The sequence below is a fragment of the Rousettus aegyptiacus genome, unplaced genomic scaffold (assembly GCF_014176215.1).
Source record: "Rousettus aegyptiacus isolate mRouAeg1 unplaced genomic scaffold, mRouAeg1.p scaffold_m13_p_15, whole genome shotgun sequence".
In the NCBI taxonomy this organism is placed as follows: Eukaryota; Metazoa; Chordata; class Mammalia; order Chiroptera; family Pteropodidae; genus Rousettus; species Rousettus aegyptiacus.
In genome coordinates, this window is record NW_023416290.1 from 42,789,003 (window position 1) to 42,812,768 (window position 23,766).

The window sequence follows — 23,766 nt, forward strand, 5'->3', positions numbered from 1 at the left end:
TTATGTACCCACAAAAGAGTACTTAAATATATTTAAAAAAATACTGACCAGCATAAAGGAAGAGGTAAATCGTAATAAAGTCATAGTAGGGAACTTTCACACTCCATTGACACCAATGAACTGATCTTCCACATGAAAATCAATAAGGAAACAGCTGCCTTAAATGACACAGTAGATCATATGAATTAAATTGATATTTTTAGAGCAAATTGGACTATATGCAAGAAATGGATAAATTCTTAGAAACATAAAATCTTCCAAGATTGAGTGAAGAAGAAACAGAAAATCTGAACCAACTCATCACAAGTAATGAAGTCAAATCAATAATCAAAAAACTCTCCACAAAAGTCCTGGAATGGATGGCTTCATTAATAAATTTTACCAAACATTCAAAGAATTAACACCTATTCTTCTCAAACTTTTCCAAAAAACTCAAGAGGAGGGAAGGCTCCTGAGCTCATTTTACGAGGCCACCATTACCCTGATTTCAAAACCTGACAAAGTCATTACAAAAAAGAAAATTATAGGCCGATATCCCTGATGAACACTGATGCAAAAATCCTCAACAAAATATTAGCAAACCTAATTCGGCAATATATTAAAAAGATCATACACCATGATCAAGTTGGATTTCTTTTTAGGATACAAGATTGATAAAATATCCGCAAATCAATTAATTGATACACTACATTAATACACCACATAAACATATTGACAGATAAAAATCACATGATTATATCAATAAATGCAGACATAGCATTTGACAATATCCAGAACTCATTTATGATAAAAACTATCATCAAAGTGGGAGTAGAGAAAACATATCTCAATATTATAAAGGCCATGTATGATAACCCTACAGCTAATATTACACTCATTTGGCAAAGGCTAAAAGCATTTTCCTTAAGATCAGGAATAAGACAAAGATGTCCACTTTACCACTTCTATTTAACATAGAACTAGAGTCCTAGCTACAGAAATTGGACAAGAACAAGAAATAAAAGGCATACAAAATGGAAAAGAAGAAGTAAAACTGTTTATTTGCAGATGATATGACACTATGTCTATAGAAAACCTTATAGATTCCACTAAAAAAACTATTAGAACGAAATGAATACAGTAAGTAACAGGTTGCAAAATTAATGTTTACAAGTCGGATGCATTTTTATACACCAATGATGAACTATCAGAAAGAGATATTAAAAGAACAATCATACACTGTTGGTGGGATCGCAATTGTATAGCCGCCATGGAAAACAATTTGGAGGTTCCTCAAAAAATTAAAAATAGAACCAACTTATGACCCAGCACTTGCACTTCTGAGTATTTACCCAAAGAAAACCAAAACACCAATTCAAAAATATATGTGCATCCCTATGTTCACTGTAGCATTATTTATAATAGCCAAGATATGGAAGCAACCCAAGTCCCCATCAATGGATGAATGGATAAAGAAGAGATGATGCATATATTCAATGGAATATTACCCAGCCAAAAAAACATAAAATCTTTCCATTTTCAGTGACATGGATGGACTTGGAATTATACTAAAGAAATAAGTTATAGAAAGACAAATACCATATGATCTCACTTGCATGTCGAATCTAAATAACAAAATAAACAAACGAAGTGAAAACAGACTCATAGATACAGAGAATGAACTGGTGATTGCCAAATGGGAGGGTGGTTGGGAGGCTGTCTGAAAATGAAGATATTAAGAAGTAAAAATTGGTAGTTACAAAATAGTTACAGGAATGTAAGATGTAGCATAGAGTATAAAGTCCAATACTAGTATAATAACTATGTATAGTGGCGAGTGGGTACTAGACTAATGTCTTATAAATATGCTGTATATCTGAAACTAATATAAAATTATATTAAATGTCAACTCATAAAAAATAAAAATTAAAAAAATAATTCCTGTTTATAATGTAAAAAGTAACAAAATAATTCAAAACATGTTTAGTTCCACATGTTGTGTTAGATGTTGTATATAATCAAAAAATTAAGACATCATTTTTAACACGAAGAAAAAGTTAAAAAATAATCCAATATTGTCAGTTACAAGAGAGACATATTTATATTGGAGGCTATCTTTTTAAGCTAGAAGCATACTTAAAAAATAAACTTTAAGAAATAATTTTAAGAATAACCACTGAAAGATGAGGCATAAAGAAAGAACTAATATTGGAAAAAGAAGAATTTCTTACGCCCAGCTGATGGGATCTAATTCAGCACGAATGCTCACTAACTACAGTTTATTTAACAATGTAGAGTTAAAAGATAGAAAACAAATACTATAGAAGCACCACTATAATCAGCAAAGTAAAATGAAGTGAGATCATTCAACTAGGGATTTTGGAAGCATGTATAAAATAACTAAATTCAATAAAAAGCAAGTGTTAATTAGGAAGTCTTTAAAAAGAGAAGTTTTACAATAATGATCAGATCAGTGCTGTTTAAATTGTAAATAAAATCCTTCAAATGCATTCAAATACATATGGAAATAAAAATGCAAGGAGGAAGGACAATTCAGTGTAGCCAAACGAACAAATTACTTTTGCAGTAGACATGAATCCAAGCATACAAAAAAAAGGAATGAAACAAATAAAATGTACCTTTCATATAAAAGTAAATTTACTGTACAGAGAGATTATTAGGTCTGATCAGAACCATATTACTTCCATTTGAGATTATTACTTCTTATATATCGATTCTCATTAAAATCAGCATCTTTAAGGATATTTTTCTTTATTTGGGACTATTTTCCCTTCTTTTTTTCTTTTTAAGATTATTATTATTATCATTATCCTTTTCAGCATATGTCTCAATCGATATCTATTTTTTAAAAAAATTAGAAAGCTATAAAAGTATAAGATGATTGTATAACATTACATTTTTTAGTTGGATGGGAAAGAACTCTGGGTGTTCTCCCCAGAAATATTTTCAGTTACTTAGCACCTAATTCAGATAAAGATGACTTACTTTTATGTCAAATGTAGAATTTCAAGTTGACTTAAGAATTAATATCATAAAAGGCATTAAGAGCTTTTATAATGTTAATAAAACTCTTTGATAAGACTCTCATTTGTTAAAAGGTCACAAGTAACCTGTTAGTCTAACAGTAAAACAGGCTTGAACTTAATATTGCTGTTTTGATTATCAAATCATTTGTAATGGATCAGGGCTTGAAATCAGTTGTTGTGTAGAGACCCTCCTAGATCTGGAAGGTCAAACCATGAATATCAACACTCAAAACTGTTGTTAATTTTATAATACATGTTTAATTAGAAGGCATATTCTAATTATTTCTCTAATAGATTAGCAAGTAAGGTGCTATCTAAACTGAAGAATAGAAAGTACATAAAAAAGTAAAATCAAAAGAGAGAAATTATATACGTACATATGTACAATCACACAAACCTTCAAGGTACTAGAATTTTCATTTTTGGTTATTTGTTTTACAGATTGATTTGGAAATTTAAATACATTTTTCTAAGAAGGTAAGATGTCAAACTTTGAATGAAAAATAATCATTTTTATAATGGTTAATTAGAAAGGCCTATATCCTAAATCTTATCCTTATTGCGTTCTCGCCAAAAAATAAAATGAAACAGAGCAGAGAACTTTTGTTTGTATTCAATATTTATGTCTTTGAAATAGCTATATAATGCATCCTCAATTATGAGCTAATACATTTTAGTGAGGAAGTTGGGGACACAATGAAGGGTTAGCTTTTCAGGGCCATTAGTTTGTGTTTATATAACAAAGTTAAAGTCCCAACTCTACCATTAAAGTTGTATGGCCTGTAACAAATCATTTCACTTCTATGATCTTCAGTATGGGAGAGATTGAATGGTTTTATGAGGCCTAAAGCAGCACTTTATACTAATAAATATTTATAGAGTGGTTTGAGAAGAGAGAACAAAGGATTAGCAATGAACAAGCAGAGTTGGTTTGTATGTGGTGGACATATAAGCTCATTGGTGTGCTAGAAAATGTTTAACAACCAGCTCTCCAAAAACCTGGATTTTATATATATATATATATATATATATATGTGTGTGTGTGTGTGTGTGTGTGTGTGTGTGTATATGTATATATATATGTGTGTGTGTATATATGTATATATGTACATGTATATGTATATATGTGTATTATACACATATATGTGTATATATACATATATATATATACATATATATACACACACATTTATTAAAATAAAATACTCATTATTGTATATTCCATAGATCTAATTTACTTTTTCAGAATACTTTCAGTGTTTTTTGCCCAACTTTTATCTGCAGTTTCTAATTGTAAAAGACAAATGGTGATTCCTAAATGAATAGTACTTGATTTTTTAATGTTAACAAGATGAAAGTGAAGCATCAAAAATAATATTATATCAGAACTTTACTGGTTTGTAAATGATGTGAGCAACTTTTTGTTAAGTTGAATAATAGTTTTCAAATACTAGAAAAGATGTTTTCTCAATTTTTTGTGCTATTCGCACTATAATGGCTACAGACACAACCCAATTATATTTAATTATAGATAATGAGCAGCAAAACAATAAATTAAGTCAGGATTTGTGGTGTTTGTCAATTTCTGCAGTGTAAATATTCTTACTATGTCCAACATCAAGCTATCAAGGTAAGTAAGACCACTGAATATAGAGTTGGAAAGAGATGTGCACTCTGATATAATCTTCCCATGATTGAGATAAAATATATATACATAACTAACCTAAAAGGCAAAGATAATAGTAAAAGTAGCAAATTAATTAGGAAATGAGAAGTGTATTTATTTATTACCTTTGTTTTTATATAATTTAATTATAAGTTAATATAATTGTAATTTAATTATAATATAACTTAATTTTTAATAATGGCTATGTATAACAACCAGCTCACAAAATTACTTACAGTTTAACAACAGACTTTTAGAAATAGCATTCCCAAAGACATACTTAGGGTAGAAAAAAAAAGCCTGAAAATAATACATCTTAGAAAACAACAATTTCAACACATTAATAACCTTCTTATCATACTTCTAAAAGAACGTTATTAATCAAGTCCTTCAAACTACCTAATTTTTATAAATATGACATTGATTCTCTTAAGCCTTTCTCTTGGATTCTCAAAATCAATTTTGAATTCTATTACTGGCTCTTCTCCATAAGCATCCATTTAGTCTACATTCAGAATGAAAAATAAGTCTTTAAACTACACAATGCTGACTATGACAAAAAGCTTGCCTTGAATTTTGTCTCTGCTAAACACAGCAACAACAAAAACAGAAATCATATTTCTGGGCGCTATTCAGCTTTTGTCTTATCAGGCCAATGGGCACTATTCATTATTGATTGTTTAGAGTCTACTTACAATAAATGCTTCTTATACATGTTAATTGAAATAATTAATTAAATTACATATTTTGAGTAGGGGTCTGGGAAGTTCAATATTCCTGCCTACCAAAAAGAGAACCAAAGAAATATTTATTCATAATTCCCAAACCTGCTGATTATCAGATAGTCTAGAGAGCTTTATAACTAGGTACAGTTTTCCCCAGTTCTAATGAATCAGAAAATCTGTTAGTGGTACAAGAAATAAAGTACATGGAAGAGTCATATGATTGTCTACACTCGATAAAAACTTCACTAATGTGGTCATAAATAACAAAAGTAATTATGGAATGAAGGGAGGGAGAGAGAAAGTGAGTGAGTGAATGTCAGCCTAGACTGTGAGTAATCAGAGGAAAGGTGTGTGTTTGTTTATTTTTGTTGCTGTTTTTATTTTTATTAGACTCCGATGCAATGATGTTATATATAGTAAATGAAATCTGACCAAAAAAAATAAAACAAACAAAAAAAACACTACACTCTGTACTTTAAAGATTAGAAGAGTCATGTAGCCAACTCTACCACATAAAGAAAAACAACACATTTAAATTCTCTCAGCCAAGAGGTAGAGGGTCCAATAAGGGGCTATTTGTTTTTGCTTATTTCTCCTTATTTCTTAGTCTGAATGGAGGAAGAGAACTGATTCTCCTATGCTTAATATTGGAAAGTACTGGAGATAGGGATGGGCTTTCATAAACTAGTTTGCATTTAGGCAAATGACCTTTCATCCTAAAAGAACTTTGGACTCCATATTATGAGAAGTTTTCATTTCTCCTTTGAAAGGTCCATATCTCTGCTTGTGCATGCCTGTGTGTTGGCAGGTATCTTTGCACTAACAGTCGCCCATGCGATAAATGGGAGGAATAAGGTAACATATAAACATCCTATATCTTACATTGATGGAGAGACAGACTTGAAGTATAAAAGCCCATCACAAACTGTCTTATAGTGTAGCTCGTTAAAGTTATTTTAAAGTCGTAATTTTAGAATAAATCCCAGGCAAGATTAGTAATAGAGGGATAATTGAAATGGTGTGGTTCTATTATAATATTTAGAATCTTTTCAACTTTGGAAAACATATATTTGTTTTAGGAAAATTATAAAAAAGAACTTTAAAAATATGTTGGGAATATAAATTTTCATCCTTTCATTAATAAAAAAAAAATCACTAATGAAATCCACTAAAGGGGATTAAACTGTTAATTTTGTTTGTTTGTTTTTTTGTTTTGTTTTGTTTTGTTTTTTACCTTCCTTTGTCTCTCACCATCACATCTCCTCACATTGTCATTGTTTTGGAAGCCTTGACCTTCCTCAAGGTAACATACATCATGAACGCATATAACCTTACTCTAAATAAGTAAGACATTAGTCAGAAAACATTCTGTGAAACATATGAGGGCTACTTTTTAAAAAAATATATAACTTATTATTCCAATTAATTTTTCAAATAATAAACATCATTCACTATGAAAAAGTAATGGATAAATTTCAAGCATTACAGAGAGAAAAAAAATATTTTAGGGAGAATCGTGGTAGGCATGGGGGAGCATTTCCTGACTTTCACACAGAAATACATGTTTATTATTGATGCTTCTGTGATAAAAGGTTAGTGGGTGGGCTTACCCTTCTAATCTATGCCATATTACACTTTCTCCCATAGTTAGCCTAATGGAGAAAAGTGCAAAAATCCTAAATTAATACTAAAATCATATACATATAAGTCTACTTATATGTATATAAGTGTACTGCAGGAAATCTTCCCATATCTAGAAAAATCTAACATGAATAAAGTACTATTTGTGTTAGAGAAGGATCAATTATCAGCAAAACGATATTCTTTTTAAAAGAAGAAAAATAACCAACAATCTAAAATCAATGCTTAAACAAGAATCCCCTGCCAATCTGAGATATCACAATTTTTTCCAAGATTTATGAAAATAGAACTATGTTGGATTTCTTAACTAGCTTAAAAAAAATTTAACATTTAGAAATAACACACATAATTATTTATAAAATATTTAAATGTAATTTTATAGATGTGTATTTTTTTTCTAATCACATATGTAAACTATATCAAAATCTCACTTGGCAAAATATGAATCAGCAATTATTGAAATATTTATCTAAAATATTTCTTTAAAAAGTAGGATATTTGATTATTTTCAGTTTTTAAATTAATAAATCTTATCCTAATGTTTCTTTTCAACAGTTAATTTTTCTTAATTTATAAATATTCAGTTTTTAGTTTTACTTATTCATGAAATATGAATCTTTTGTAGTCATAAATGCTAAGAATTATCCATGTTTCAACAGAGATAAATAAGTTACTTAACAGACATCAAAATAAAAACAAATTGTTACTGTATTTCTTAAAGAAATAACCATTTGGGTGTTAATTATGATTTATAAATAAAATGCATTGAATATAAGATGTTTGGCATGAAAAAGTTATTTTGGTGTTACTGAAACATTAAAATTTACATATCATAAAATAAAAAATTACTTATAAACATTGGAAACGAAGCTTTTTATCTCAATGAAAATTATAATATAAAATGAGAAATAATATATAATTTCAATCTATAAATTTTAGAATCAGTTTATGGTTGATCATACATATATATATACACATATATATGTACTAATGTATACTTAATAACTAAAAATTATCAAAATACAAGTATGTCTCATTTTACCTACCTTAAGAACATCTCCTTGTGCTAAATGAAATGTTCTGGCTGAAATATTGATTCCCTTTCCTGCTTGAACCTGAATACTATAAATGCATTCGTGGTTGTTTTCATAGTTGAGTGGATAATTTGGAGAGAGCAAAATTCCTTCATTATTTGTTGCAGATGCACCACATTCAGCTGCAGGTAAAAAAGAATATTGAAGTACAGTTTAATAGAAAGCATTATCATTTTCAAGTAATATAACGTGTGAAAGTGTAAATGGATTTTATTTTAAGTAGAGCCTAACAGGAAAACAATGTACGAAATGGGTGTGTGTTGTAGATGATTCATTCCCTCTTAAATGGGAAGAACTACTGACCGTAGACATGACACTTGTACATAAATGGAAATATACAAAGTTTCAGTATCTACCCCATGAAAATAAAGCATGGCAAAAAATGAGAGCAGAAAATTTTCATGATATAGTTTGTTTCTAGATTTCTGATAATGTCTTACTTTTAAATTTATAATTTAATTATTTAAGGTATAAAAAAGTCAAAAATTAATTTTGTTTTATAATGATTCATATTGAATATTTTTATTTTTACCTTTTTTTTGTATTTGACCCTTTTTCTTTCAATAGGCACCATTCCTCTGATTCAAGAATTACAGTAACAAAAGAGGAAATAAATACATTACTTTTGAAAACTGATATAACAAGTAAAACTCACTAACCAATAATTGTAATAAATTGGGCATCTTTGGAAATTGTATCACTTTCCTCAGTTTAAAAGATATAATAGATTAAGGCATTCTCATAATCTATATATGGTACTGCTGACTCTCTAGGACTAATCCTGCAACATTTGTCAAAGTGTCTAACCACTAAGAGAGAAGTAGAAATTCCTTATTTTTTTTTCAAATTTAATTTCAGTTTATTACTTAAATGTTGCAATATCAAACAAGTCTTTATAATCTCCAAACATGTTCTGTAGGTCTCAGAAAGTCAATGAACTCAGTTTTCTATCTTATTTAATAACATGTTTCATATTACCATATCATAGGTCAGGGAGAGTTATATTTTAAATAACCCAAGTCACTATTTTCCAGAGATAAGATTTTTTAAAAAAAGGATTCATGCGAACAGTCATAGGAAGTATACAACAAAGTGAAGGATAATGAATTGCTTTACCTTTTAAATGATTAATCATTAACAAAAATAAGGCAAAAGAAAAAGCCTGATGAGGAACTGAAAATGATCAAGATAGAGCAGTCCGTGTACTGTCAATATAGTGTACAATAATAACAGCTAATGATATAATAGTAATAATCAACCAGTCGCTTGAGGAAGTGTCATCCAATAGCTTTTCTCAAAGTCCATTTAAAGTGAAGAAACAAAACAAAAAACCTTACAGACTCCCAATACCGATTTTAATTATTTTAATGTTATTTAAATATGTTCAAACGTAAAAACGGATGTCCTTATGCTTTTGGCAGTATACGATTATAATACAAAAAAAGTTTTACACATACAGGAGGAATAAACCCCCCAAACAATAAATAAAATTAAAAATAGCAACATGTATCTAATGTGGCATAAGGTTTTGTTTTCCTGAAATTAAATTGCCCTTGGCAATGTGGATAAAGAGCCATCAGGCTGTTGGAGTCTGCTATGCCTTTAATTACACTATGCTGTTTAATGATTCAATTCACCCTCTTCTTACTCCTCTCAGAACTGCTGAGAAACTTTCGTCTGTATAATATAACATGACACCATGTGTCCTTCACTTAGTAGAGAAGAATCATTTATATTTTAAATCTGTTTAATTTCCTTCTCATTAGCTTAGTAGAATCTCAGTATGTTTTGGGGGGCATAAAGACAAATGTATTAGATCATATGGATGATCTAGAATGTAAATACATTTTTATCGGATTATTTATTAGAGAAAGCAAAGTTTTAAATTATTTTACAGAAGCACGGAGCTATGATACTATGTTTTGTATGGCAGCTTGCAAAACATTGATATATTAAGAGCTCAGAGATTTAGTTATTGATTATATATTAAGAATCCAGAGATTTAGTTTTCAAAATTAAGCTCTATCTTCTATCTATATAGCTTTGGCAAATGTTTTACTTTCTCTCTTAAGCCTCAATATTGTTATTATTACAATGGAAATAATAATACCCTACTCAGAAGGCTTTGTGTGTGAGCTGAAAATATATTTAGATAATACCAGTAGAGCATTAGCAAAGTGCTGGCATACAACAACAGCTTAATAAATTAAAGGTATCATTATGAATATTTTAAGTGCAAATACTAATGGAGGCATCATGTTATATACACAGAAAAAGAATTTGGAATATTTATTTTGTCCCCAATGTGACAATCAAGGTGTAGAAAGACATTTATCTATGAAAAGCCAGAGGATTCTTCCTAATTTTGGAGAATCACTTATGATGTTAAAATTATTTTAACAACGTGTTAAGCTGAGCTTTTGCTCAGTAAAAAGTTACTTTAACTATTCTTTAAAATGCACTAATAATTTATTGTTAAATGCTCAATATTTGAGTAAGTAGTACCTTCTGTCATAAACATTACTGGGTTTATACTGTATAATTTAAAAATTTGCTTTCTATGAAAAATAATCTGCTTTTGTTATATTTCAATATTTCAGTTGGTTCAAAACTTATATAAATAATTTCATATCAGGTGAAGTAAAATCAGGACTTAAACCAGAATGGAAGAATAATGGGAAAAACTGGATTAAATTAGTACCTTTCTCATTTAATGAGGGCTAACTATAAATTGTAGGAAAATAAAAATGCAAAATAAAATAAAATAAAAATGCAAAATAAAAATGCACTGTCCCTTGTTGAAAATATATTAAGAATTTCAAGAGATCAATAAAGCATTAAACCAAGCCTGGACCCCTGCTAAGCATGGAACCCTATGAAACTACTGGGTTTCACACTCATGAAGCCAACTGTCCATTTATTCCTCACAACTTTACAAGGTAAACTGCTTTTCTCTAGTTGTATATGGATGATGACTCCAAAGCGAGCTTTCTTGCTAAAAGTCAAACAAATAGTGTAGTGTGTATCAGAGCTAAGAGTTACACTGGAATTTAAATGTCATTGCTTATGGTGTTAAAAGTATATATATATCTGAATATATATATATATATATTCAGATAAAAATATTTTTTTTTTAGCATGGCAGGAGAAACTGTTAATAATCATCCCATACAACAGGTTCAAACTGAGACTACCCCAGATAAACTGGTATGCAAGGTCACTCTTTTCTTTATATCTTAACTGCTGCACACACTGTCTAAAAACATTCTGTTAAAAATTAAGAGGATTAGTTTATGTGGGTTGGGGTATGTCCTGGAGGTCAGAACACATTCACTCCTAATATAAATCTGTACTCCGTTATACGTAATTAATGTTTAGAATGATTATGCCATTTGAAGGGAACATCGTGAAACATAAAAAACTGAAAATCTCTTTAGAATGTTCTACTTATATATACAGGAAAATAAAGATTTATTCTTTCAATAAGAGTTTTAACAAAGTAAATTTTTTTACTAATGGTAAGTTTAGAAGAAACTTATTTAACCACAAAATCAAACTTCAGGAACCAGGTGATTAATAAATTATTTATTTTTACATGAAATCTCCCCTTTGATTTGATCTTCAAATTTAAAATCTACGAAACACTGGCTTCCCCAGTATCCAATGTAGCACTAACATCTGCCTTGTATAAGCTCTCTATCTGCCCTTCAGCTACAGCAGTCCAACTTGCCAACTGGAATTGAACAAGATCTAATGTTGAAATTAATAACAACTCTGCACAGTTTGACCATATGCCCAAATCTAGCAATGAACATGCTTGTATCTCCTGACACAATGATATTTTCCAGATGAAAATCTGGTCTTGAACTTTCTGCCTAAAATACACTAATCATAAGCAAGTCAAAGCCCACAAATGTCATGCGAGGCCATTTATAATCATTTATAATGTGAACTCAATCCAGCTTTCTAGTTATTACCACCATCCTTTCCAATAGACCTTGCAATTCAGCTACTCTGAACCACGTGCCCTTTACTTTGCCACAGTCTCACACAGTGGGCCTTCGTACATGGTGTATTCTCTGCATGTAAACACTATTTCTAGTCCCAAGGGATGTGATTTCAGGGCCCAAATTAAAGAAAAATATTTGATATGAAATTATATTGTTATGGTTCTTTCCAGGATCAGGTTGCTATGATGGTGTGTGAAATAAATGAAATAATGTCACCTTGAAGTATCAGGATAATTCTCACAAATAAAATTATGGTGCAGTGTCCTGAAAAAATACCATATCTACAAATTTTCACTGTATATGACATGAATATGAAAGCAATTTCTCACAAAGAATACTTAAAAATAACTAGCAGCAGATCAGCTAGAGAGAAGGATGGTTAGTTGATCTTAGGAAGATAGTTACATAAACTATCTGGGAAAGAGGAGTTTGAGTAAAGGAAGTTCCAGAAATTCAAGTAACAAAGATGAACTGAAAAAACAGTTATCAATTTCCAGCCATAGTGACATTTATGAACAGCATACATCTGTCACTGAACAAACATAATCTGTAACTCATGACATCTGGGCAATACCAGGGTTTTCTGGCAGGTGCTGTAACAAATGGCATATATGACATAACGTATGTATGGGAAACATTGTCATAATAAAAATAAAGCCATAAGATCATTCTTACATAAACTATTAATACGTTTTGTTTGCTTTATAGGGTACCTTGGTAAAGATGTATATTAACATATTTAAAATGGCTAGGAGATGATAGTATGTTCTGAATTGGAAAAAAACGAATTGAGTTATTTAATCAATAGTGGGTGCGGGAGATGTAGTGTTGAAATCCCACAGAACTTTTTCCAGTAGCAATAACATGTTTATGATATAACCGCTCAAACAAGTAAATACAGTTGGCCCTCTCTAATCCACGGGTTTCCCATCCACAGATTCAACTAACCTCCAATTGAAAACACTGGAAAATTTACATTGTTCTTGATATGTGCTACGTAATTAGGCCTATGATAATTGAATCTGTACTGAACATATTCAGGCCTTTTTTTGTCATTATTCCTTAAACAATATAGTATAATAGCTCTTTACACAGCATTTACATTGTATTAAGTATTGAAAGTAATCTAGAGATGATTTAAAGTATATAGGAGGATATGCATAGGTAATATGCAAATATTACATTATTCTAAGATAAGAAACTCCAGCATCCAGATATTGGCATTCTCTGGTTTCCTGGAATCAATCCGCCTCAGATATTGAGGGACGACTGTAGTCTGTGAAAACATATAACTTGGAGCCCTGACCTGTTCTGAGTAAAATCAAGACTTTTCTGAAGGACTGAATTTGGCAAATTAAGGGTGATGTGAAAAGGTAGGTCGGAGAAAAGAATATCCCAAACAGAAGGAACATTTCCGAAAATATTATTCTGGCGGGGGGTTGTGGGGGTTGTGACACATTTTGGGAGCTGAAAAGACTGTGAGGGAATGACTGAGCTAGAGGTAGGTCTCTCAGAATGAGTGTTTCTTCTGTTTTTTATCTGATGTTGTGGGGGGCGGCAGTTTTTTTCAGGTGTGTATGAGGAGATGTCACTAGGTGTGAGTGGCTTGTTGTTCTCATGGTGGGCAAATACTTTCATCTTTTAGTTTGGACAATTGGCTGAAGAAGATGAAGAATAGAGAAGATTAACTGAGCTATGTTCATACATTTTTTTGTTATTGTTGAGATTTTGGGTCAGAAAACTATTGCTTCAGGGTTCAGGGTTTGCAATGTTTTCTATTAGTGAGGTAAGCACATTTCCCCTACCTTAACATAAGCTCAGCACCTGATGCTTTGATATAGAATGAACTTTACATTCTTGATAACTGATATCACTAATCTTTAAAGTCTAAGTGTGTTAATATGGATTTCCTATAATCAATATTAAAGCTGTAATATGTGATAACACTTCTTCTCTGATTTGAACTGGGAGGTCATCTTTAAATCATAGTAATTAATAATATAAAAATACTACCTAATTTAGCAGAGTATTAGAAAAATATTTTTGGAGACTAGGCCTTCAGTAGTCTCTACAGAATATGAATATTTTCTGTGCAATCTTCAGTCCACACACTGTTTGTTATGATGCTTTTATTTTGTGAAAAACAAATCCTGTTCATATAAAATATTTTATTTCAATAAGCAGATTAAGAGATACATTTCGATTACAACATGAAACACTTTGCTCAGTTGAAAATAATATGTTCATGAATGTGGCTTTAGTTGGATTGGAACAGGGGAAATACGTGTACTGGAATCTGGAGATAAGAGTCACTGCTACAGTGAGGAATGCACAAGAGCCAGGATAGCCACAGAAATCAATTTTTTCTTACTTACTGAAAAATAGGCCAGCCCATGCATCATTAATCTCCATTACTGGGGTAAGAAAATCTGGTAGCATCTACTGTTTACATATATTTTCAGATAAACTGGTAAATGCTTTTCAGTAATTTGGCTAGGAAATTTGAAAAATATCTATGATCAGTGAAGTCTGCAATCATTGTGAAGAATTTGTATTGCAGAATTCCTTTTTTGATGCTATTTTGATAGCATCACAGATTATTCTTAAATTGTTTTATAAAAATAGTTAAAATAAATTTGACTTGGATTATTTAAAAAAACTTAGAAAGTTTTCAAACCTGAATATATGGTATGCTAAGTCAAGTAAGGTGTAGTGTAAAATAAAAATATATTTTCCATAAATTTAATTATTACTTGTAGGAAAATAATGGTAATATATGATTGTATTCATATAGGAAGCGTGTAAATTGTAAAATCCAAATCAATCATCTTTTTATCATATATGCGAAATTAAGTTTTGTTTTTTTGTTTGATTTTTCTTAGCTAATTGAGCCCCTTATATTCCAAATCTAATTTCTACTGTATTTTATCAAATTAAGACACCATTGATTGTAAGAGATATCATTATCTTATGTGTCTTTAAGAAAGCAAAAATGTCCGTAGCCTGTGATAGTCACTGATTGTGAGATACATACCAATTTCAGAGACGTTAAAATTTTTTGAAAGAATTATCTAAAAATTTGTGAAATATGATAAATGTGTTAAGACTGAATATATTTAGGAGACCTAATATGCTTTTATGACTTGGCAGTGTTAATAACACACTGTTCTTTAAAACTTTTTTGTCGATTTCTTTTTTCTCAATTAGCTAACTGCATAATGCTTGGATTCATAATGCTTGGTTGGAAATTAGAGGATAGAGAGGTATACTAATTTTTTTATGCCACTACTATAAATATGAGGAATCCATAAGTATTACTTGTTAAAGCCTGGTTTTCCCTTTCCTTTGTTATTAAACAACACTGATTCTTAACTGGTTTTCTTTCCAGCCTTTCTAAATACAATGCATACATGCATCCAAGTGCAAAATAATGCCTGCTAAAGTTACTTACAAATCAAGAGTTCCTTAAATTTTTTCCACTGGAAAGATTTAATTGGGAATGTATTTTTCTCCTTAAAAATTCATTTTAATGCATTTTCTACATTTATTTTTTACCATGAAGAATCATAGTAATGATTATTGCCATGCAGAATTATTCTTCTGTGAATTGCAGTCATAATTGGAGAGCATAAGTTCAAAACTTTTTTTAATCAAATATGCAATTCTCTGTCAAAAAGCATGAAAAATTTCCTGTATCTTGAAATTGTCCTGTCATGCTTTCTTCCTTCCATAAACAGTTGTTGAGGGTCTACTGTGCTAAATTTATTGCCTCATTAAAATAATATTAACAACAATGCCTATGGATATACCAGGTAATATTTTAGTTCTTGAGGATAAAGTTCTTGTTCTTATGTAATGTATAGTCTAGAAGAGAGAGAAACATGGAGACTGATGTGTGCACTAATATGTAATCTATAGTGTGATACCTGGGATTTTGTGCAATAACCTGGGATTGTAAAAATGAGTAATAAATACATTTTAAAGAAATAGTAAAATAATGTCAAGGAAGACTTCATGGAATAGGTTATCCTTTATCTGAATAAAAGAAGTGGTTTCAAGGGTAATCAAATATACAAAGAAGAAAATCCAAGCAGAGGAAATTGCTAGAATGAAAAGAATGAATGGGGAAACCAGACTGACATGGTTAGGAGAACCAGTCGCTCATATGCTGTTCTAAGAAATTCAGACTTTATCATGCAGGCATTGAAGACCAATTGAAAAGTTTTAAGAAGAGAAAACGATGATCGGATTTGAGAAACCCAACAGGGAGGCTCTATGAGGAATGGATTATAGCCCTGGGTTCCTAGAGGGAGAAACACCTAGAGAAGATTATTGTAGTGTGTCAAACAGGAGATTGTGAGAGCTTGAATTAAAGTAATATAGAGAGTTAGATTGAAAGTAAACATTATAGGGCTTGGAGATTAGTTGGATATGGGTCAGGGGAACAGAGGAAAGGTAGAGAAGACATGAAGAGGAGTGGCTTTGAGTATGTTGATGAATTTATTTTTGTACCTGCTGAATTTAGGATGTCTGTCGGATATCAGGTAGAGAAGTCCACCTAAGCAGCTAGACATATTAGTAGTCGTGGAATATTTCAAGCCACAGACGAAGGACTTATCCAGCGAACATATATGGACTGAGAAGAAAGGCAAACAATTCATGGAACACCAGAATTTAAGTGGGAGACAAAAGGAACATTCAGAGAAAGTGGTATCATGGAAGAGTACAGAAGAATTAGCTTCAAGAAAAGAATTGTCGGTGGTGTTAAATATTAGAGAGAGTTCAATTAAGATGAAAATTAAGAGCTAACTGCTTTGGATCATAAGAGTTTGGGAAGAAAGGAAGTCAGCCAATATTTTTAATGATACTGGCTGCAAAGGAATACAGAAAGATAGAAGGATAGCAAGGAGTGACAGAGGTTTAAAGAGCTTGTTGTTGACATTCGTGGTTTGTTTGTTTAGGTTATTTGTGAATTTTAAAAGATTTGAAGGTGTTTGTAATAGTATAGAGATGGAGGCTATGTAGTATTTTCAAAAGCCAGCCCTGATTCTGAAGATCTACTAGTTTAATACCCTAAAACTAGACTAATGAGGAAGTCTCTCATGGAAATCTGTGTAATTTTAAATGTTGTAAGTGAAGACATAGATTTAGATTCTACATATACTATGATGACTACTATGAAACAACATATATATGAATAAAGGTACTACAAGAATAAAGCAACAAATTATACAGTTATTTTCATATCAATAACTCTTTATTTAAAATCTCTGAAAGAAATATGGTCATTCTTAGAACATATTATTTTGTTTTCATTATTTTTTGAAGATTGCAGAATGGACCAAGATAGCTATTGGTTTATAATAAGAATTTTAGAGTATATATGTTACCCTTTGACTACATTTAACTCAAGTAAAATAATAGTAGTATAAAATAATAGTAGTATAAAAATTATTTGATGCTGTGTCAAAACATGTTTGTATATAAATACTCCTACCCCCTTCGAATATAGTTTTATAAATTACTATAATACAAAAGAAAATAGTCCATTATGTAACAGGAACATTTTTATATTTCCTAGTGAACTACTTCAGTGAAGAGAACCACATTGTAGTCATAAGTATAGTGAGAGTAAGGCAACATTTAATAATATTTCTTATATCCCAAGATTTAAATGTACTTTTCTAGGTCCTGTAAAAGCCCAATAAATACTATTAATTCAATAGCAAGGCAGTACGGATGCTAAGAAGAAATTAGCTATCCTTGAAATAAAATTATGGGAAGTAATAACTGTAGAAAACAAGAACAAAATATAATTCTTATATTCTAATAGAATTTAATTACTCTGCATGTTATATGAAAAGCTCTACATATGAAAGAGATATAAGCCACAACAGTTAGTAGTATTTAAGTGCTTACAATAGTAAGCGCTTTATTTGCACTTTGTTGAAGTCAGTCTATGTTTCTAAAGAAGAATTTGAAAATACGAATGGTATCAGGGATGTTCAAAATACGTTTCCTATGCAAAGATTAAAATGCAATATCTTAGTCTCAGATTAAGCATAAAATTAATTAAGTTCTCTAGTGGGATGGGCGGGGGGGGAGGAGGGGAGGAAAAGGAAGCAGACAGCATCTTTGCACATTTTCAGTAAATGAGCCCTGTCTTAGTAATATTTTAATGGAAGGATAAGACAAGAAATAAGGCACACATAGTTTCTTAAATATTAAGGTGTTTTCTATGATATTGAGGGATCCCTAATATTTAATTAAATGAATAAAATGTTATAGTAAGCAAATTTTTAAAACATAAAAGCACACTTAAAGAGAGAAGCTTATAATATAATAAATGTATAAGGAGTATGTTAGCTGAATTAAAGTACTGGATAAAACAAACAAAAACCATACACACAGTTACTTTATGGGAAATAAAACCTACATTAAGCAAGTCTAGCCATTTAAGCGGTATTATTGATTCACATTTCATTGCATACATAAAATAGAAATTATTTTCAGCTGAAGATCAGTCATTTACTCTCATTTACATCCTCCCAAACCAATATCATTAACTTTTTCAAATTGTAATATGCAACTTTTCATTTAGATAAATACGTTTTTTTCTTTTATTAGGTGAGTGTAAAGGCTGGGTGGGGAGGGTTACCGATTTCTCTTTTAGTAAATGTTTTAAAAGTTCTGAAATCCTTAAGAATGGTTTCCAATGTTTATCTCCAAAAATATAATCATAATTAAACTTGACATTTATCATAAGAGTTTCTGGCATGGTATGTTGATCCTGCTCGAAACTGTAAATTTAGTCATTTATGAGCAGAGAGGTGGTCTGTTTCTCACACATAAATGTATAAAGGAGCCTCAGCAAAAATTAAAGGAATATTTTAGCCTTTTAAACTAGTTTCCCTTGGGTGACACATAATCTCAATTCTCTGATATTTCCCTAATTCCTACCATCAAGTTTGAAATGGATTTAATCCATATGAGATTTTCACAGTTGTTTGAAATCCAAGTTTTCTCTGGTTTAACCATTTCTTCCCTCCTATCTGGTACTAAAGAACAATTATATAATATGGTTGAATCAATCAATAAATAAGTGGCTAGATGACATTTGACTTGTGACTTTTCAATTGTACAGAAATCATAAAATAGATCCCCCCAGCTCACCCATCATCAAACAAAACAAAAGCTGAAAAAAAAAAAAAAACTAATGAATAAAGTCCCTAGGTCTAATTGTCATCACATCACCTGAGCATAATCTTCTGATATACATCTCTCAGCCACTCTCCGGAGACTGTAGGGAGTGGACTTCAGGCCCTGAAGGTCTACTGAGCCTGCCATGGTGGTCTTCTCTTTGGCCAATGTATAATATGTCATAATTACAAATAATGAAAAAACTTTGTTTTCCTCCTCAAACTGTATTAAAATTCACCATGCTAAGCATTCAGTAATTATACTAATTTACTGTAAAGCAAACTATAACTAATTCTTAGAAAAGATACATCATTTTAGATGAACTTTTAAGATGTCAGAAGATTTACTATGGATTGAAACTTCTTTGCAAATTAAATATATCAAGAGAAACAAAATCAACATGACAACAATATAATAATTCTAAATAACTTCTAAAAATGGGAAATTTTAGCCCAGTTTCTAAGGTTTCATGGAGATAGAGTGATTGAGGAAGGCCACTCATAATGCAGATAACACTGACTTTACATCAGTGAATACAAAAATCAGGAACTAGAATACCAACCCTAGACCATGTATACGCCAGCAGGTACACCTTCTGGTTGCTAATACCTATCTAAGCATTCCTTGTAAGAAGCATGGGGAGTATTTACATTCTATGGAATGTACCAAATTAATCCAAGGAAATGATCCATCTTGGGTTCTGCAACTTTAATATACTAATCATTTATTGTCTTCTTTATATTTACAGTACAAAGAGATAGACAAAACATCTTCAGAAAAGAATAGACCAATTTGGAACAAGCACTGAGAATTTTACACACACACACACACACATACACACACACACACGCACAATTAAAAAAAAATCAGAAGCAAAATAGCTAAGTATTGATAGTGCCAGCTGTATGTTTTGTTCCAAGGCACGATCCTTAACAGACTATTGGCTTTGCAGATCACTTTTCCATTCAAACTAGATATGAATCATTGTACTAGTGTGGCATTTGTTGATGCAAACAACACATGTTGAGTCATTTTATAGTCCCATTACAGATTCTAGATAATAAAATTAAATTCGAATGTTCCTTCTTGTGTCTATTGGACAAAACTGCACACAGAATAGGTTGTCAATATAAAACATAAGAAATTCAAATTTCCCTTAAGTGACAGAGATCTAAACATCTTAAATATTGTATTTAGAATTAAAATGTTCCATTTAAACATGATCGGTTCACAGAAATTCTAGTACATAGTAAGGACTCTGGTATTTGCTGGGAGTAGAAAAGAGTGAAATAAACAGGTAAATGATAAATGCTATGTGATGTGCTAAGTGCTATAAAAAAAAATTATGCACCAGTTTTATGGGAGCATTGTGAATGGAATAACCGATTCCACCCATGGAAGTTGAGGAAAGCTCATAGACAAAGTGAAACTTAATCATGTCTTGAAAGCATGAAATGCAATCTGCTGAAACAATTGTACAATATCTTTGGTTTTTCTAAGAAATATGTTTTCTCTTATGTTCCTTGCATTCTTAAGAGGTAATATCAATAAAGTATAACAGATACATAAACACTGGAGCTTTTATTTTAAGGGAACTAAGGCTTGCATGAATTTGAATAAGAAACTATTCCATTTCATTTCCCTGGTCTTCAACACATCAGTTTCTCAGGATCAGTGGATGGGTTGAAGATTCCTTGAAGATCATTCACCCTGTACTGTAGCTGTACATTCTCTATGTTGTATTCTAACAAGGTGTAACTAAGAAATCTTAATAATGTAGGGGAGAGACTGCAGTATGGGCTAACATGCCAGGAGATTATATATGATAGCACTAACTGGAAAGTAACAACTAGCCCCTCCTGCTTCTCCATAACACTACTGATTCTTAAGCAGATGAGTTATGAGCAAAATTGGTAATAAGCGTTCCTTTGAAAAAAAATTTTGTAAAAGAGAGACAAACATATTGTGATTCTGTAATATAATTTTTAGACAGTCTGACTATAAACACTGAACAAAAATTTAATCTATAAAGCAAAGTTCATGAGTTCTAAACTGACTGAAAGAAAGTGGTCTGCACTCATGGTTTGAGTGTTCTTACAGTATACTGTCACCTAAAAGTGACTTATTATTATTTTTATCAACATTTACTACGCTGTTTTTCTTTCCTTGCTTCTACTTTCTCTACTACTGTTACTATCATGATGGAGGTTTTTATTTTCATTCTGTTGCTTTGTTTGCTTACTTAAATTTCTTTACGAAATAAGTGCTCTAGAAAATAAAAGGAAAATATCTTGTAGATCATGTGCAATGGAGTTTCATTTTATATATAAATTTAATTTATACAAATTTTAAATATCTTAATTCAAACATTAGTAATTCCTCACTTTAAATAGCATTTTTAAATTTATGTAGATATTTCAATTAAAATATAAAGAATCTCAAAATTTCAAAGCTGTGGACCAAACTGGTTGTAAACTTTATTTTGATGTTACATGGCCTTTCTCCATTGTTTGAACTGGAAACACATGCTATCTTTTGGAATACTGTTTTTACATGAGAAATACAATGGAGTGATTATAATGACAGTCATTCATTCATTCATCTCATAAATATTTATTAAGTGTCTACTAAACACTACACCTTTTCCTTTGTACTAGAGATTCAGTCATGAAAAAAAATAGGAGAGGTAAAAATCTTTATTTTCATTTTTTTCTCTGAGGGAAGACAGACAATAAACAAATATAGAAAAGTAAGTTAATTAAACAATAGGCCAGATAGTCATACGTGCTAAAAAGAAAAAAAACAAATTAGATGAGAGGGATAGAAAATGGATTCAGTGAGGATGGCCGCTGAGAAATCTGATTTGAGCAGAGATCTGAAAGAGGTAAAGAAGCAAATATACAGATATTTAGGGAAAAGTATTGCAAGTGGCATGGATAGCAAAATGCAGGTGGGACTATGTTTAGCATCTGGGGAAACAGCAAGAAGACCAGTGCAGCTAGTGAGCCTTAATTACTGTGATGGCAAACTCACTGCTCCTTCTGCTTCTACTATCCCTCCTCTGGAGTCTATTCTCAACTCAGAGCCTGAAAGATCCCTACCGACAGACATCCTAAAATCCCTGTATGTTTGTCCCTTTGACAATCCTTTGATCAGAACCCTTTCAAGGCTTTCCATCTCATTCTGAGTAAAACCATAATCACTGAGTGACCATAAAGCCCTACATGATATAATCCATTCTCTTATCTCTCTGTCCTCACCTCATCCTCTTCTCCCTCTTCCTCATTCCAATCCAGCTGTATTATGTTCTGCTTTGTTCTGTCCTCTACTCATATTCTGATGAAAGGAATATCAAAGGGATAAATATATAGAGATTCTAGGATGTATATCTTTAAAGAATCAATCTGGCTGAGTTGAGAATGGTGTCTGGTGAACCAAGGGTGGTCATAATTACTTGCTTTTATTTTGATAGTCACTGTAGTTATAATTCACATATTTTATTATCTCATAAAAATGTATTCCAAGCATCCAGTGCTCATAAAGTGGTGGTGACACTAATGTCAAGAAAAATAAAAAGAAAACTATACAACGGAAGATGTGATACAACACAATAAAAATGGATAACTACCATGATATATTTTACTGTTAATTTAAGAGAGCAATCTATAAAATATTATAAATAATGCTGAATTTTTTAAAGTGACATTAAAGAGTCTATAATCACTATACTTATAGATTAATAATTTTTAAGAATGCTTTTCCCTAGTTTTTTACTGTAGGAATGTATGCATAATATAAAATAATTTGAATTGTGATGTCTTCAAGAACATAACAGTTGAATAAAATGTGACCACTCTGTAAAATTTTTAAGTGTTAGTTTTAACACAGCTTATGAATGTTAAGTAAGTCATTGTTTAAAGTAAATATTAGGAGCTTTACTGAATATTATTTGTTAATCCAGCCAAAAAGTTCCTGGAGACAAAATTAAGAATTTTATGTTCCTATGTTGGACATCTTGACATTTTCCTAGTTCCAATGACATTTCGACATGTTCTAGTTTGGAAATTATATATATAATGTCTTATTTCTTACAAAAGTCTTCCACAACAGCATCAACCCACACAAATCTCCATCTTCTTAGAACTTCCCTCAGAACCACTAACTTTGGCACCAACTTCTTGGTTCATCACTAATGTAAGATTCATATTATAAACTTGTCAAAAGTAAGGCCTTTGATAGAGTCTGCTTTCCTTTAGAGTTTCCCAGCTGTGGAGGTCCTCTCTGAGAAGCAAGGCTAACCAGCCTGACACCAGGCTCCTCAGCTCAGGGCATGGCTGTTAGGAAGATGAGTGCCCATAACATGTGGCTGTGAAAAACAACAGAGATTGCTTCCAAAAGAGATAA

At 31.0% G+C, this 23,766-nt stretch overlaps 1 protein-coding gene across 6 annotated transcripts in view; it reads right to left on the bottom strand.

The window, feature by feature from the left end:
- The window catches only part of CSMD3 (CUB and Sushi multiple domains 3), a 989,790-nt gene that overhangs the window by 294,781 nt on the left and 671,243 nt on the right, over positions 1-23,766 (bottom strand). For all 6 annotated transcript variants that reach the window (XM_016138158.2, XM_036232977.1, XM_016138161.2 and 3 more), the window contains one exon: positions 8,105-8,274. In XM_016138158.2, coding sequence (XP_015993644.1) covers positions 8,105-8,274 — 170 coding nt within the window. The remainder of the gene's footprint in view (positions 1-8,104; positions 8,275-23,766) is intronic.